At 27.3% G+C, this 18,714-nt stretch overlaps 4 protein-coding genes across 6 annotated transcripts; 2 read left to right on the forward strand and 2 right to left on the reverse strand.

The window, feature by feature from the left end:
- Nucleotides 1-4,446: 4,446 nt before the first annotated feature.
- LOC113552365 lies at nucleotides 4,447-7,073 on the reverse strand. 2 transcript variants are annotated; one of them, XM_026955232.1, is made up of 6 exons: nucleotides 6,927-7,055; nucleotides 6,238-6,831; nucleotides 6,024-6,153; nucleotides 5,835-5,929; nucleotides 5,534-5,770; nucleotides 4,447-5,474 (listed from the first exon to the last, which is right to left on the reverse strand). In XM_026955232.1, the coding sequence occupies exons 2-6, from the start codon at nucleotides 6,442-6,444 to the stop codon at nucleotides 5,376-5,378; spliced, it is 768 nt and encodes a 255-aa protein (XP_026811033.1). In that variant the 5' UTR covers nucleotides 6,445-6,831; nucleotides 6,927-7,055; the 3' UTR covers nucleotides 4,447-5,375. The 2 variants fall into 2 exon arrangements, with proteins under 2 accessions (XP_026811033.1, XP_026811032.1); XM_026955231.1 differs by having other exon boundaries at nucleotides 6,238-7,073.
- A 1,527-nt stretch (nucleotides 7,074-8,600) lies between these two features.
- Nucleotides 8,601-10,314, forward strand: LOC113551248 (CXXC motif containing zinc binding protein). 2 transcript variants are annotated; one of them, XM_026953377.1, is made up of 5 exons: nucleotides 8,601-9,057; nucleotides 9,297-9,370; nucleotides 9,652-9,708; nucleotides 9,766-9,847; nucleotides 9,917-10,314. In XM_026953377.1, exons 2-5 carry the CDS (start codon nucleotides 9,368-9,370, stop codon nucleotides 10,171-10,173), a joined length of 399 nt encoding a protein of 132 aa, XP_026809178.1. In that variant the 5' UTR covers nucleotides 8,601-9,057; nucleotides 9,297-9,367; the 3' UTR covers nucleotides 10,174-10,314. The 2 variants fall into 2 exon arrangements, with proteins under 2 accessions (XP_026809178.1, XP_026809177.1); XM_026953376.1 differs by having other exon boundaries at nucleotides 8,616-9,057; nucleotides 9,297-9,380; nucleotides 9,917-10,310.
- LOC113551247 (metaxin-1) lies at nucleotides 10,224-11,798 on the reverse strand. The gene is made up of 6 exons (XM_026953374.1): nucleotides 11,562-11,798; nucleotides 11,320-11,466; nucleotides 11,151-11,254; nucleotides 10,892-11,057; nucleotides 10,429-10,818; nucleotides 10,224-10,365 (listed from the first exon to the last, which is right to left on the reverse strand). The coding sequence occupies exons 1-6, from the start codon at nucleotides 11,646-11,648 to the stop codon at nucleotides 10,330-10,332; spliced, it is 930 nt and encodes a 309-aa protein (XP_026809175.1). The 5' UTR covers nucleotides 11,649-11,798; the 3' UTR covers nucleotides 10,224-10,329.
- Nucleotides 11,799-11,952: 154 nt separating this feature from the next.
- LOC113551249 (40S ribosomal protein S15) lies at nucleotides 11,953-13,300 on the forward strand. The gene is made up of 4 exons (XM_026953378.1): nucleotides 11,953-12,109; nucleotides 12,649-12,734; nucleotides 12,794-13,031; nucleotides 13,141-13,300. Exons 1-4 carry the CDS (start codon nucleotides 12,095-12,097, stop codon nucleotides 13,252-13,254), a joined length of 453 nt encoding a protein of 150 aa, XP_026809179.1. The 5' UTR covers nucleotides 11,953-12,094; the 3' UTR covers nucleotides 13,255-13,300.
- Nucleotides 13,301-18,714: the final 5,414 nt, after the last annotated feature.

An 18,714-nucleotide genomic window follows, 5' to 3' on the forward strand; every position in this document is an offset into this window, starting at 1 on the left:
TTTATAAAATAATGTTGTTTAAAAAAAACATTAAAAATATAATATTGTTGTTCATATTATTTAGGCATTTGGATTTAATAATAATATTATAAGGTTTTACTTTTTTTCACTCTGAATATTTAATTTAAATCCTATTAACTTTTTCATTTGTAATTGATTTATTGTTAATAGCATTTAAAGCGTACTAAGTTCACAATATAGCACCTTAAGGCTTAATAAGTAGTACCAGCGTACAATGTAGAAATCACGCGAAATGTAAAGGATGAACAAATGGAGTTAATAGTTTGAATTTATTGCAACATAACAACACCGTGCTGTGTTTTATCGGTGAGTGGTTGCGTGACGTTGTAAAGCCCAGTTCATGGATAAAGTACTCTGGAGTGTAAAATAGGTACGTTACAAATTTAATGGAAAAATATTACAAGTGACCATAGATATTTGGGTAAATATGGACACAGAATATTTAAGAATATTTAAAGAAAGTCCAAGGGACTGGCCCAAGTGGCCAAGCAACTAATGTAAATGAATTTTATATTAGAGAAGATGACTGTCGGAAATTTAATTGATACACAAATGGAGTTTCATATCATTGACAAAAATTAAGAGTTTGGCACGATAGAACACCCAGCTTATCAATAAATAGTTAGCAGAGTAAAAATAAAAAAAAAAATAAAATATATTATCCAAATATATAATATAGTACAACTATACTATTTAGGTATTATTTTATTATTATTACTAATCATAATTCATCATAATTTACAATACCTATTTACAATTTTATGATTATCAATTTCTTTTGAGCAGAGTTTGAATTAGAGATAATATAGGTACATTATTATCAAATAAAAATATATAAAAGAGAAGAGAGAAAAATTAAAAATACAGAACTAATAAAATCCAATATGCTAAATGATAAAATTTTAAATAGATAGACAAAACAAGTTCCTATTTGTATACAATTAATATTTAATTAATTTCTAATTCAAAGAATAACTAATTATAAACATTTTTTTTAAGATTACTTTAATGAAAATGAATATTTTTTAACACCATATGGCATTAAATTTAAATACGCAGGAATGGTATCTATAGTTTATTTTACACATAATATTACAGAAAATACATCTATTTTCCAATCCCATCATTACTTGATAAGACAGGTCCATAATCCTCAGAAATATACGATGATAGGTAGTAAAACACGATACTTTCAATCGTGAAAACTGTTATAATGATAGTATTACCCACATAATATCATGTAAGTAAAGTATTATTACTATTATATAGAAAATAACCACTTAAACATTAGGCCTTTGGATATGTCATACGGAGAACCTGAATCTCACCTTAAATTATTTTTATTACCGAATAATTTTAAATCAACTCATTTAGCTCAATAATGTGAAATAATAAGTTTATACGTCACACAAATAAAAACAGCAAATTACGTTATGTATTTATTACAAAAAGTTTAAATAATAAAACGTATCACTAATACCTATAATTACAACTTACATAGTTACATTAACCCTGAAAACGTTAGAAATTCTACAAGATACATACACTCGTACACTAACGTTATTACCGAGGACGACTACGAGTTGGTTCCCAGGTTGTCTACAGCCCTAAAGGTAACATACGAGTTGATTCCCCGGTATCTATACATGGTGGTAACATACGAATTGGTTCCCGCAAGCTTTCATGATAATACAATCTTGTTAAATTAAATTTTCAAATTATTATGATATATTCAATCAACAACAACTTCCTTCCCATTTTATACAGACTTATAGGACTGTATAGAATTATTATAGATGTATAAAATATTTCATATACTTCAAACAGCTCTATAGAGCTAAATCACATTATGTACACATTTTATTCTCAAAATCTGATGATATGTTTGCGGTATGGTAACATTATAACGTGTATACTTTAAAAGACACCATACATATACCAAAAAAGTGGATCACGGACAGTCCAAAACCAAAACTATAGGTTTGGTACATTTTATACAAACCTTTATCCCTAACAAATGAAAATGTATACATACATATTACGTGTAATATTATTACAATAACAACGTTATATACCACAGTGCAGTGTAGTGACTGGCGGGTGGATACCTACACACAACGCAGTATATTGTCGTCGTCGTCGATTTTATTAAAAATATTTCATAATATACTATTTTTTTCCTTATTCAAAAAAATCAAAAGTATATATACCTATTACCTATATATATATATAGTATGTGTTTGTGTGTGTGTGTGTGTGTGTTTGTATTGTCCAGACTATCCGTTTGATTTCCTCCGTAATTCCCCTAGGGACGCGGAAATGTTTAACAATATTCCTGCCGCGTATGCAGCGCGCACAACACATACCTATAAGCTCCATAATATGGTCCATATACCTACACTATTTCAACTAGTCTACTATCTATGCAAAATGTACATCAGTATATCATAGCCGCTCATAGCCCGTATATGTATACAACAAAGTATATTATCTAATATCTATGCTCGTTTTGGAGTGTAATGTTATCATTACTCATTAGGCAAGTCTGTGAATATTTTGTTGATAAATGCATTTTTTAAAAAAAAAAGCTTTCTCAACACAAACTTTGAAGTATGACGTATTAATGAATTCAATTTTAAGATTTGAATTTTACACATTTTATCAAGTTTTGAATTATTGGGTCATTGTTTAACTATTGTACATGTAACTTTTCTTTTTCTTTTTTATTAAATTTTACGGTATTTTTAAATATTTTTCGTTAATTATCAAAATTGTACACACATTTTATTAGTAGTACTTTTTTTAATTTTACAAAGGCTATTACATTTTGTAAATAATAAAACATAAATCAAAATATAATGTATATGTGTTACTATGTTATGTTTTAGACTAAGTTGATTTTGTTTTAGGTAGGTTCCGTATAGACATCGTATTACTCGTATTAGGCAAGACAAACATCTAGGTATCCTCTAAATAAATATTTTAAATAAACTTATTTAAAATACCAAAATCGTGATGAACATTAACTCGTCAAACCAAGTGAAACTACTATAACTATATACTACGAGTTGTTATAAGAAACAAAAATAAATATGTTTTTAGTAAGCTAAATAAAAGAAAATATGGTACATATATAATATAAAGTATCTACTTTAAAGTTAAAATATGTGTTAGAAGTATAAATGTAATAGAAACACATTCAAATACATTTAATGAGGATACAATATCCAGATTAAAAAATATACCTGAGAAAATGTTCCACTACACCAAAAATTATCCATTTTCCAAATATACTCTAAATAAAATAAGGCCTCATTTTTCAGTGTTTTTTTTTCCACAAACAAAAGACCAAATTAATAAGTTCAAATTATTTATAAACTATAAATTTCACAAGTTAATATCGTTATAATTTTTTACTCAATACTTGTATTTAATTTTAAAACTTAATAATTAACACTAAAATTAACATAGGCATCAGTGGCGGTAATCGGTCAAAATATCCAAATGTATCCGTTTTTCCGAAAATAAGTACATTACACTTTACTTTCTAATAAAATTATCTCTTTAATACTCAAATAATATAAAACAATGTATAAAATGTATAGTTAAAATGTAAATAATTTTCAAGAATTTTGACAAAACAAATAAAATTTGATAAGTTGTGCTTTTATATATGTTCATATATAAGAAAGGGCTAGGTAAGCCACTGATAGGTATAAATTTAAATAAGGTGGATCTTAATTGAAAAATATAAAAAAAAACCACTATACTATAGTTCTAGTTGTCAAATTTACATCATCATTGGAGGATAAATCTGTAATATATGTTAAATTTAAATTCAAAATTAAAACAATTTTTACTACCACAAATGGTGATGACAAACGGGAAAAACAACAGCACATCATTTTGAAATTAATACATTAATTAGAATCTAGAATACAAGTATTGTTAACACAATTCAATTATTAAGACAATTGCATTTTTACAACTATTAATTTATTAAACCATGTTAACAATGCATTTACATTTTATTTACTAATGCACAAAAATACAATGTTCACAAATATTTATTTATTTTAGTTTATGATAAAAACTATATTCTCCTTATTATTATAAAGTTCTAATAAAATGTATAAAAATTAATTTGGGATTCACAAAACAAATTTACAGTTTACATATGGTATCATTTAATTTAATATAATCTACTACCAATTAATAAAATATATTATACTGAGAAAAATAATTTGGTTTGCATTCATACTAAAACTAAAATGTAATAAAATATAAACTATTAGTGACTGATAAATGTCACTATAAAAATAAGGTAAAATTTTGGTAAAGAGTATTAACTAGATATGTGCAATAAAAATATATTATATATAAATATAGAAACTTTTACTCTTAAAAATTTATTAATATTATAGGTTAAACATAATATAGAGTATAATTATTAAATAGTAATATTTAATTACAAAATACTATTCGATTTTAAATATTAAATTTGACTCTCTTTTATTTGAGTTGCATAAAAGTTTCATCAATAATAAATTCAGATCAAGATTGTTAAGTTTAAAATATGAGTGTTGTCAATTGATATATTATGGTGGGTCATGTCAGGCAATAAAGACAAAACAAAACAGTGATTATCTTTCAGTGAAATGTTAACAAAAAAATATTTTGAGAGAAGTGGTCTCTTTACAAAGAAAAATAGTTTATAAGCCCCTTGCCTACTACAATACATTTTGATAACTAATATTCTGAAAAACAAGAAATGTTCATTTTACTAACAGTATCATGGTATTTACGTTTTTTATAAATTTTAAAAAATATATATAGACACGATAAATTATCTGATGAGGTAGAAACCTCATTACCCAATACCCACACATAAATATGGCACTGTGTTTTAAAAGAAAATTATTTAAAATAGGAAAGTTATATTTTGTTTTGTTGTTGTATAATTTTACTATTGTACTATGTATAAGCCAGACATTTTTTGTCAATATACAATGTGTTTAACCCATATAAAAATAACAATAAAAATAATGATATAAAAAGTATTCAAGTATAAAAATGAAATATAATACTTATGAATAAAAAAAATACTGATTAATTGTCAACAATTTAAAACATTTGAACACAAAATGGACGGATAAGGTTACATTGTGTCAAGCGCATTGTCATAAGTCTACTTAATAATACCTATATTATAGTGAAGTTTCGCTATTCCAGACCAAGCTACTCCAGATATCCAAATCAAGTTTGGATTAGCAACTCTACTATAGCTTAAAAATAAAAATAAATACTATATGCCTGGACGCCTGGTTAATTTATCAATAAAATATTATATCATGTTATACTGGAACGGTGGAAACTGTACTGTGAGGTGTAGTCGGACGAGATCCAGCTAAAGAATGGGTTGTAGATGCATTCAGCGAGGCCATAGTTCCAATCTAAAATAAAATATTAAATTAGTAAATACACAAACAAGAAAAAATGATAAAATACATACTCTCAAATGTGCTAAATCTTCAAGCTTAGTCAAATCAAACAGTTCCAAGTACAAAGAGTACACAAGTATCCAACCGTAAACATTGATGACATTGAACAATGCACCCAGCAAAATCATAGTAAAATTATATCCAAAAATAGGGTCATTGGCTATTGAAGAAAACAACCAGGCAATAAATCGAAATATTGTAAATGCAGCAAACGAAAATAACCAAGGCACAATCCGTTTCTCGTGCTCCTGAAAATTTTAAAAATTATTGTTAGCATTTAAAAATTAATTATGAAAATAAATCTTATTTTACCTTGCGTAATGCAGATATCAGAATCAAACTTGTTACAAAAATAATAGCTGCCACGATAAATGAAAACAACGAGAATAAGACCAATAAATTTCTGACTGAAATATAGAAATGATTCATATGGTAATAAAGAAATAAATAATTTTTGTGTTTATATATTAAAACATAAAATATAATATAATTTATATTTACCCCAAGAGCTTCCAACATATACAAATTGATAGCTCATGACATAGTAACCATAATGTGTAGATCCAGGAACAGCCATAGCCAGACAATATGTATCAAACGCAGACGTTACCAACGTAAAAATGCTTAGAAACTAGTGGACATTAAAATCATATTATAAAAATATATAAATATAAATTTAAAATAGCAATGTACAAATGAATTACTGAAATCTTACCAGTGAATAGAAGGCAATGACGAGTGCACCTCTCTGCGTATCAAGGAAGTAAGCGTCTTTCAATATAGGACGTTGGTACCACGGCACACGCAAAGACTTCATGGAACGTGTCGACCGCAGATTAGAAGATCGGATAGTCAAATGACTAGCGTGTATCGAGTACACGGACGGCGTTCCCATACTGGGAGTTTTACTTCGGGCGTACATTTCGACGGAATCAAAAAATATATGAATATAATGTATAATAAAAATAAAAAAAAACGAAAAACTAAATTATCAACTGAGAAAATCTACAAAAAACATTAAATTGTAGGAGTTGTGGTTACTTATTTTTAATTGTCAGATGGTCACATCGAATAGTCACGGTTATTGAAATTAATATTGAAAGTCTAAACTGTTTTCTAAAAAGTGTAAAATAAAATACGCATACACCCGAACTCGGAATGCAAACTCAATTGATAGTATTCAAAATAATTTTATGTTTGGTAAAATGGTAAACAGTAAACATAACTTACTCACAAGTCAATAAACACGCCCAGCCGCCCAGGTTGATAGCTGAGAGCTACAAGTGGTGATAAGTGATAACCATGCGATCTGCGATAATTGTTTAAAACACGAATAATGTCATCAATGCATCACAAAGACCATGGCTAATTAATATTTTTAACCAGGGCAAAGACAATGTATACCACTATATTAAGATTCTTCAGAGATGAGAATATTATCCATCTATTCAATCTCGATATATGAGGGTGAAATGACATAAATCCACGATTGATAATTAATGGTAGCATTGGTAACAGCTAATAAATAAATGAGTAATAACCATGAAGTCATGAAGACTAAAAGAAACAAGGAAACCTACTTAAACAGCCACAGGGACGCTGGCGCGCTGCTCATCGATCAATTAACAACAGAAAATAACACAAACAAAATATGATCGCGAGCAACAGGTTGCGGTTGCATTAATTTTAAAATAATTAAAACCTTTTATGAACATTGAACAATATTATTTTAATTAATTACTTAAATACCCTAGGTGGCTAGGTGATAAAAAAAGTATAATACAATTATTAATTAATTCTCAGCTTTATCAGAAGAAATTTTTCAAACTGACTTCCCAAAATACCTGTCTATACTTTATTACCTACTTTACAACTTCCATATATTATAGATCACTCTTGAAATACGGAGCTATTGTTAGGTCTTCTTCTACAATAAGTAATATGCAAATACGGATAAAGTTCAAAACCGCTTTTAAGTTTTGCAAGGTATTGCACTATTGCTTCAATATTGCGCTTCCTCATAATTCCATATCATTAACGAATAATTCAATTTCAAAACACAATCTGAAAGTCGTATTACTTTTGGTTGTTGTTTTATTCGGAGATTAGTCGATGAAAACATCGATGCACATCGTTTATTGAAACGACAGCATTCACATTCCGACTATTAAAACTCAAAATAATTTGTCTTACCTACCGCTACCGTAACAATTTCACATTAAATGTAACCATCAAACAACTTAGTACTTACTAACAAGAATGATTTCAATATTAAACAATTATCCATGATTTCATACTTGGATATACTTATCACTCAAATCGTGTAACTTTTTTACACAAAGTTATTAAATCCTTAATATTGTTTTTCTATTTCTTTATATGTATACTTACTTTTGTCAATACAAGCATAAAACTATAAAAGCCGACTGGCATTACTTAACCATATAAAAATAAATAAATAAAATAAAAATATTATTTATAATTAAATAATACAATTGTCTATTTTTTTTATTCGTACATAAACACATCATTGGTATATTTAATATATTAATCAATATATTATATTGACATAATTATAATTACCTATATCCATGTAGATATTATTGTTATTACTTATTTTTAAACATATTATATAAATTATACTTAATTATTTTAATTTGTAACTAATAAGACAATATATAATTAATAAATGCTCAACAATAATATAAAAACTTTATAAAGTGAACATAATAATACATTAATTAATAATTTGTATGAACATGTCATGTGTAATTTCAAAAGATACCTATAACCATTAATTAAATTTAAATATGTTTAATCAATGCTATAACATTTATAATAGATTTTATTTTAAATTTGTAAAAAACCGCAATAGAACATCGTAAAAATCTGTTGCCTATGTTAGACAATGAGCGGCACAATAAAAATATGTTAAATACATATCTGTAACTAGTAGGAACTCTAAAAAGTATTATTTTAAAAATAATATTTTTTTATGACTAATACTTTTAAATTTTATATGGAAAAAGTGGTACGGTCCCTTTTTATGTAACCACGACTATAGAATATATATATTATCGTGTATGTGACTACAGCGCAGCCTGTGGCCATTAATCGTACGATTCTCATTAGGCATTATAGTACGTTTTTCTTATCTTGCGTTTACTATCTAAATTATCTTTATTCGCCTACTCAGTTCATTCTATTCATTGAGTTTAATTCGGTATTCCACACACTAGACAATTGTCACAATTTGAGATTCCTGATCCACTATTCCAGTAAATTTCAATATTTCTTGTGTTTTGCCGGTTCGACTGTCGTGTATACTACAGTCTTTTATAATATTTCTTCAGTCCGTGATTAATGATAATATATAGTTTATATTTATTATCATTTTTCTTTAAAGTTAAGAATTAAATCGTGGCAGACACTAAATATTCAACTCATTATTACCTAATTCACTGATTGTTTTGTTAATATTGTATATATAATATATATAAATACCAAGTATTAGTCAATATCCAAAACAATGGTTGTAAGTTGTTTTTATTACTCAAATTCTGTGTTTAATTTTGATATAATATTTATAAATATAAGTAAACGTTAAACAAAGTAAACATGCTAACATATTATGTATAATTAATAAAGAAATTACGTGTAAAAGGGCTTTACATTATTTTATTCACTATATAATGATAGCTATAGCTGAGGATTTAATTTTAATATTTAGATACATTTTATATAGTAATTTTTGTTTTTTTTTTTAATTTCTAGAAAATTGCATTACAAATTAAAGCAAATTTAGAAAATGTAACCGAACTTACACCCGATGGCGAAGACTTTCGATGGTATTTAAAAGTATGATATAAACAATATAAATTATATCAATATCTCTAAAGATAAGTTAGGTTGTCATTCATCTCTTAGTTCAAAATGTTTTACTTTTATTTGAATTTATATTATTACAATAAGCCAGTTTGTATGAACAATCACTAAACATTTAATAAATCAATAGTGAACTGTTAATTATCCTTAAACACAATTTGCTGGCCAATTCAATTTTATGTAATCATTAAATTAATCCATTTTTTCTGAAATGATTATTAATGTTTTAAAAATATGTTAACAGTTTCGATGTACAAATTGTGGTGAAGAATCGGACAAATGGATATACTTATCTCAAGATGTTAGTAATTCTAGTTATATTTATTTTAGCTGATAATTTAAATGAAAAAAGTTTTAGGTAACAGTTCCAATGAAAGGGAGTAGAGGTCAAGCAAATTTAGTCACCAAATGCAAAATGTGTTCAAGAGACAGTTCATTAGGTAAGTTTTTTAGATACAAAATATGGAAATAATATTTGTTGAACAACTATAAAACAATTTTATTTTTAGATATTTTACCAGACTCTATTTCAAAGTATACAATAGAAGATTCAAATAAATTTAAAAGTATCGTCACATTTGATTGTCGTGGTATATCAATTATTGACTTTTCGCCTAGAAATGGGTTTAAGTGTATTGGAATTGAAACCAATACTAAATTTGAAGATATTAATTTAGAAGAAAAAGAATGGGTTGATTATGACGAAAGACAGAATCAGCCTGTTGGGATTTATGATGTCCAACATCAATTTGTAACCACTAAATAAATGTATTGTTGACATAAATCATAATTTAGATACAAATGCAACATTAATACTATTGTGTGAAAAACTAAGTAATTTGATCCATTTATTTAATGTCTAATAAAAAGGAACATAAAAATAATATTAAAAAAATGACTAATTAAAAAAGTTTATGAATAATCAATCTTCATCTTCCTCATCACTTGTATCGCTTACCTACAAAATGTAGACTCAAATTACAAAATCTGTTAATCTTATTTTATAATTATTAGAACTCACACTAATGAGACCAATTTTAAATGAATATACAACCATTGTGACGAGTGTAATTATTCCAATTAAAACGTTTTTTGCCTCATCTTTCTTATACCAAGGTATAACATTCATTTGTTGCTTAGACTCTTCTAGTTTCTTTTTTTCATTGCATTTGTGCGCTTGCCAGTCTATTTTGAAGTATTCTCTCGTTATCCTGTCTATCCAAATGCATAAATTTTTACAAGTCTTTAAATGTGTTTGCAATTTGTTGTCAGTAAGGGGTGCTTTTAATAATGGCCCCAAATAACTGTAAGCAACGGCATCTAATAATGTAGGATGTGACCCGAAAAAATAGAAATTGTTGCCCAAACGACTTTCCAGACCATTCATACACTTAATGGCTTCTGTGTAAATCTTTATACATAAGTACATAACATAAGTTACTAGTAATAACACATTATTTTAAACTGCATTTTAAATAATTTACCTCTGTCATTATGTCATTGTCAGAATCAAGGTGATTGTACAATGTATAGATTTTGTGCTTGGCTTCCCTCTCATATGCATTTGGGTAATACCAATTAAATGGAAATTTTAAAGCATTTCTATACCATGGTTTAGTAAAATTAAGGCAGTTACTCTCGTCCATCCACCTGTATAATAATAATATGGTATTGAATAAATAAATATATTATCATAACAGGAAAACAAAAATTAATTTGTATTATTTTTCTAAATTGAATTACCAAGCAAACAATAATGCTGGTTCAAGTTGAGCATCAATCATACTAATAGCTGCATGTTCCTCAGCCAATTGAAGACTAGTCAATCCAAAATCTGGTGTGAGATTCTTGAAACACAAACAAATATTAGAAGAGCACTCAGTTAAGTTTTGTATGATGTAGATTAATTTACCTGTTTGTCAAGACAATCAATTAAACTGTTCCGATTCATTAATAATCGTTTATTATAACTCACAACAGGCAAATGGCCAGTAATAGACTTGAACGGATTGTTTGAATTGTACACAATAATTGGCGCGTTTGTAAACCTAGCAAAAGCCTAAAAACAAAACATTTTCCATCACAACAATTTTAGTGTTCTTTCTTCTATACACAAATATTAGATCAATATTACTGGAAAAAATATTAATGTACCAAAACTTCGAGGCATTTATAATCAATAGACGGCAAACCCCAATCGCCTTTCCAGCTTTCTACTTCCAACAAGTGAGGTTTAAACATTTTGATTTTGAATGTCGGCTTACACAAATTATTCCCGCGGCGGGGCGGTATTAAGTATTAACTTCTGATCAAAACAATAATTAATTAAACAAATTTTTATGGTAAAATATTGTTTTATAATTTTTATTGTTGTTATTTATTCAGTAATCATGAAATTAAATTTTATCAATTAACCAATTTAGTGATAAGAAATAAGATAAGGTAAGAAATTTTAATTCCAAAGATATGTTATAGGACCATGGTTCAATCCGCAACTCGTTCCCACATTCAGTGCTGTTGGTAACACTGTAAAGTCGTCTTGCCGACTTGTTTCACATTACCATTACCACATTTATACACAATATATATCTTTTCATTATTTCCACGATTTTGATTTCGTTCGGGAAGAAGACACGTTTTTCTAAAAAATCGTTCTTGGACTTTTCCAAACATAAATCCACGTCAAAATGGCTGAAAACACCGTAAGTTTGTTTTATAATAATTTCAATCCGATAGCCATTCAAAACGAATGTTTAAACGTTCGTAAAAATTCTTTCGTGCATTTAGTCATTTTAACCTATAATTTGAGACTATTAGCCACAGCGTTCCCTTGTAAATTTACTTTTGATTTAATTTCTCAGCCACAACATTCAGATTCGTATTAGACGCGCAATCTCAATTACTGCTTTTAATTTCTGTATCTGCTTTGTTCAGCGATTTCAGATCGTCAAGAACTTGTCCCACTATGTTACTATGGTTAGGGCTCAACATTTTACAAACTGTGGTTTGGAAAGAGGCAAACGTCTCTACTTGGTCAATTCCTTTTAGTATGTAAATATTAAAGATTTAAAATACAACAAGAGTAATTACAGATCTGAATGAATAGTCTTCAAGATGTATTCAATTTTTTTGTCCAATTGTGTCTTAGTTTTACATTGTATATAATTTAATGATTTTATTATCTTTGTTTTACTTATTATGTGTATTTGTTTTAATGAAAATTTAAATTGCTATGTTTCAGGCAGAAGTTGAGCACAAGGCTAAAAGGCCTTTCCGTAAATTCACATATCGTGGCGTTGACTTGGACCAGCTTTTGGACATCCAAGGGTAATTTATTTTTTATTGTCATTCATAACACATTTTTATTTTAAAATTATGTTCTTTAGAGAACAGTTGATCGAGCTGTTGCACTCACGTGCTCGCAGGCGTTTTTCACGTGGTGGTCTTAAGCGCAAAGAGTCAGCATTGGTGAAGAAATTGCGTCGAGCAAAGAAAGAAGCTCCCCCTATGGAAAAACCTGAAGCTGTGAAAACTCATCTCCGCAACATGATCATTGTTCCTGAAATGGTTGGCAGTATTATTGGTGTCTACAATGGAAAAGTTTTCAATCAAATTGAAATCAAGGTTAGTAAACTTACGTTTTTTGTGGTACTCAACTTGTTTCTAAAAATATAAGTTATTTGCTTAATATTTTTTAACACTAATATATAATCCTTTATAATTTATTTTTCAGCCTGAAATGATTGGTCATTATTTGGGTGAATTCAGTGTAACATACAAACCAGTTAAGCACGGAAGGCCTGGTATTGGTGCCACTCACAGCTCTAGGTTTATTCCATTGAAATAAATTATATTTTTTTTTTCACAATAAAATAACTCATGTGATTCTAATATTGGATTGGATTTGTTTATCAATTATCCTTTTTCCTACTTTTTGTATTTGAAATAATTTTTCATTTTTATTAAACGACATGGCTATTACAAAAGTTGTAACAAATTATTAAGTGAATGAATAAATTAATTAGTGATAACAACATGACTAGTTTAAGTATGGAAAACAAAAATTAAGCAATGATAATAAAAATCTATAAGATTAGATAAATTACAATGTCCCAACCTAAAGTAGTTTCAACTTCACACTTTTTACAACAAATATTGAACAATTTATGAAAATGTCACTAAAAAAACTAATTAAAATAATATTGTTCTATATTATAATATGTACTTTACTTTATTATTTACAAATATAATTCTTGTAATGGGCATCAATATTCAATATCATTTAAAAAGTATTTATCAATGAATATTGAACATAAGTATCATGTTATGAACCATAATGAACTGATAGTTGATAATTGACAACTATGCTCCGTATTATGTAAAATTCTTAAGAACAAATATAAGCCTAAATAAATACATACTTAGTAGTTTAAAATAAAATACTTAAAAAGCATAACAAAGATTTTGCATTAATACAATTGAAAAAAATATTAAAAATTCATATATGGACACATTTGATGTTTAAATTTTGAGAAAATTGTCAAAATCATAATTTCTAAAAAATATTTTAATACAATGTTTCTCATAAAAATTCATACAAATATACGGAAACAAAAACATAATTATTATTTGTTGAGAAAACTATTTACTGCTAATTGTTGAAACCGTTTGGTATTTACCATTGGATCTTAATCACTATTATTATTATATTTATTCTGACTGTTCTTGGTTAGGTATCCAATTTAACAATTTTACTTGTATACAGTCAGTGGCGTATTTTCGGAGAGATAGGGAGATCCTCTCTTCAATAAATCCTAACACTGCTTGTGTATTGTGTCATTCTCGAGTTTTTACGAATGCGGACTATAAAATTATTTCACTACTATGACACCTTCCCCCCACAAAAAATAAATAAATTTATAAATACGCCATTGTTGTATATAGTTTAGGGCAGAGGTCTGCTGACTACAATAAGTGGCCAGTGGAGGACTAGGGAGATAAGCCCCACAACTTTAATTTTAGCCCTTCTGTCATATTTCTTTTAATATTGCCTTTAAAACTTTAAGTCTTGGATTTCACCTATGTTTAAAAAAAGTTAAACTCGAATTGTATCTAAAATAGATAATAATATTTGAATAATTTAATTAATTAACACAGTATTACCTTTTTATTATTTATTTAAAACAAATTGTTTTATACACACAACAAAATATGTCACACACTCACACACGCTATAATAATTAAACAGCATTATAATTTTAACGATTTATTTAACAGCATGAATGGGAACGACAGAGCCCTAAAAGCCCCCCCCCCACTTTTTACTTATTTTGTAAATGCTAAATCTGAAGCCCCTGACTTTAAAGTCTAGTTAATTACGTCCATGTAAATAGATAATATTTCGATTTTTTAATGCTGGTTTTCTGCACATAATAGATATTTGATTTATTTCTATGATGTATTAAGAAATACGATGGCGTTCATCATTTATCGCTGCTTATAGTAATAGATAACACGATGAACATGAACATTGTACCTAGGTACTGCTAGCAGTGCTAACAATTAGTAATTATTAATTATTCACTATTCAGTTAGTAGTATATAACTTAGTATAACTATATAACTAAAGCAACTATTATATTATTATTATTGCTTAAAAGTTTTAACTTTATTCATATTCTCACCCCCAGTCTCAGAGGTTAATCGTAAGTCCAGTGGCGCCGATCTATATTTCATGTTTATGAAAAAAAGCTGGTGGTTAGACCCACCCACTAGAAAAGTGTTTAGTTAGTTACGTTCGAATGGTACAATATTTATTTTTAACTATATACATACAAGATACTGCATAACAAACTATTTTTGATTATCACCCACCCACCCATAAATATTTCTGGGGAATTTTCCCCAGTTCATACCCGTGTTCGACGCTACTGTTAGTACATATATCAAATTTTAATATTGACAAAACTGGATATTTTAACGAAAAATAACGATTATAGATATAGTTTTCTATTTTAAGTTATTACAAAAATATTATTTAAAAACACCAATTCGTGTATTATTATTTAACACAAACAGAGAAGTATTCAAAATATTATGTAGATTAATTTTAAGCTGTTTATGCCATAAACTTATTAACACCTGCAGTGGCGGCTCGTCAGGGGTCTTTGAGACGGCTCACGATTCACCATAAATAAAAAGTAGTTAAGCAATAAAAAAGTTTGAAGAAAATTGTAGTATAATTTAATATTTTTATCTATTTTGAAAATAATTATGATGGTTTTCGATATTAATATTGATTATTGATAATATTGTAATACTTTGTATTATACTTTTACATTAAAAATGAGAAGACGGGTGTCATTCAATAATACGGGCGAAAAATATCGATAACAACAACTAATTACTAATTTATACGATGCCAATGGCAGAAACTTTGAATGAGTCTAGTCTCAAACAACATAAACAACATACAAAAACTAACAACATCTATACAATCTACCCCGGCCTCTGCTTTGTCGTGCATATAAGATTTGTATAAGTACACAATTGAATCTCTCGAACGGCAGACTCCCAAATAAATTTAAATGTTTGGCTAATAATAATATTACAATATAATAATACAGTTTATAATCTATGGATATGGATCTATCATATTAATCTATCATCTATGGCAATCATCAATCTTCGCTATTCGTCGGAGACGATTGACAGTTGTAATAATTTTAACGGAGAAAAAAAATAGACGTACAAATCGTTAAACCGTACTTTAATATATATAATATTTTACACGCATTAAGCCGTTCTGTTCAGCTTATTTTTATGAAATATCTCAATATCTTCAATTCGAAACGCGGTAAAGACGGACTAGTTAAATATAACACAACTAAGTTTCACCAAAAAAAAAATCGATGTTTACGTGAGTTTGATTTTCTATACTATTGGAGCTTTAATTTACTTTTTTAGACATAAAATAAATATATACTTATTGCACCGGACAATTTGCTACCCGCCGGCTGACATTTACATATGCATATTTTATTCCCGAACGCACGATGCATAAAATATGTGAGACCGAAAATTCATAATCGTCATATTAGTATATTACCAGACTCATTTTATATAATAATTTATATTTATATTAATTGTATAAATAGCATTTTTCATTTTTAACCTGACTAATATAAGTTTTTTTTTTATCCCTAACAAAAATAAAAAGTTTTCCGAAAAGACACATTAATATTTTATAATTATCTGAATTTTGAATTTTTAAGACATTAGATATTCATTTCATATTTCTATGATAACTATTTCTTCACAACCGATTTTTGTTTTTTTGTAGTAATTTAAAAACGAATAACTGTAGTTATTTGAAAATTGTACCATATGTTAATGTTTGCATTTCTTATACATATTATAATATTCAAAATATTTTAACCAATACACTTATAGGATAAAATAACAATAGCATAATACTATAAATAGATGCATTTATTATATATATATTAATATCGCAAATTATCTGAGCATATTAACATTAGAACCTATTGATTCTTTTAAAATCAGTAAAAAATAGTATGACTAGGTATGTATTATTCCTAAACAAGACGGTACCGAAACGGGAATGATATAGTCACAGTGTGTATAGAACGAGTCGAATATGAATAACTGCTTGTATTTAGAAATTCATTTTATTGATTTTGTAAGTCCTTCTTTATTATACGTAGATCATAATCTATTAGCTATATAGTATGTAATATTAATTGAATGATTAAACTTTTAAATATTTTTAAAATTATTAATCATTTAGTTAAGCCAAACCGTAAACTGCTGTATAGCTACTATAGTAGGTGACTACAATACTACATGTAGACTAGGTTAAGTATGTCACTATAAATAATTTGTACAATTTGAATTCAATTTTCAATGTATAATGCATTAATGCATTGTGTACAATGTACAATTATGCTGGTCGAAGATGGTCTTATTTTTTGGTGAGAAATTTAACCAAACAACTATTGAAATAATAAAATTATAATTTAAAAAAAAATTCAGGATATACAATTATTATGATTTTACGTATGAAATTAATTAGATACCAAAAGTTTCGTATGCAAGACAGCTGAAATATAAAATAAATCCTATAATATCACAAAGAATTCTATAAAAAAACATTATTATAATATTTATCATCCATGGCAAACGACAATCGTCGTCATTTGTAGGAGACGATTAACCATTCTAATAATTTTATTGAACAGTCGTCAAACAACAGCCTTCAGTACATGACATGTGCTCTCATTTTCATAAAATTTTTCAATAATTCCATTCCGGAGCGTAAAGAAGACGAATGAAGAAATAAACTAGCTGTTTCTTCGGTGACGGTGCACTTTGAACTTTAATATGGCACAGCCCGATTTCGCCGAAAAGCGTCGAAGGATACTTACGTAGGTTAATTGTCCTATAATTTTGCGGTAGTAATACATTAACTATTTATACATAAAATAAATGTTTATTGACTTCTACAAGCTGTTACCCCGATTGCCCGATGACAGCCTATATTTTATTTCCGATCATCCAGTCCAATGAAGTGGTCGGCAACCGGCGGGTTATTGTGCATACGACCCGTTTTAAATTCTAAAACACTGACATTTTTTTTTATTTATATTTTATTATTTTAAAGTTCTAGATAATATTTTTTTTTCATAGTAAATAATTTAAGAATATAAAATTTTTATTTTTGTCTGGTCTGCAAACTGCTATTAATTTGTGAATATAGCAGAGAGTTCTAAAAGGTTTAAGTTAAAAAATTGCCAAGAATAAAATAAATTCGTCAATTATACCTTGGATCCTGGACGTAGCAATGAATGTATATTGATTTTAAAATTATTTAGTTTTTTTTTTAGCTGTTAAGAATTCTTGTATCAAATATGATATATTTAGTACTTTGGGTGGTTAGTAGACAGTAGTAAAATAAAATAAAAAAGTTCAGCTCTTGTCATAATATCGGAAAAAATGGAATCATTACGACGCTATATACTTGTATAATTTCGACAAAATTAATTCATTTACTAAGTTTTAATTCAAAAATAATAATCATAGGATGTTGAAAATATTACCAACTTTCTGCATTATGATTTCATATACATTGTATAATTATAAAAACATTTTAACAATTTTAAATAATTAAAATTTTTATATTTTTTTAAGCCGATAAAAATTATTGATAGCAAATATGATTTAAAATTAATACAGTGTTCCTTATCAGTCACTAAATTACTGTAATAAAAAATGTATAGTCACGATA

Source organism: Rhopalosiphum maidis, chromosome 2 (genome assembly GCF_003676215.2).
Source record: "Rhopalosiphum maidis isolate BTI-1 chromosome 2, ASM367621v3, whole genome shotgun sequence".
NCBI classification, from domain to species: Eukaryota; Metazoa; Arthropoda; class Insecta; order Hemiptera; family Aphididae; genus Rhopalosiphum; species Rhopalosiphum maidis.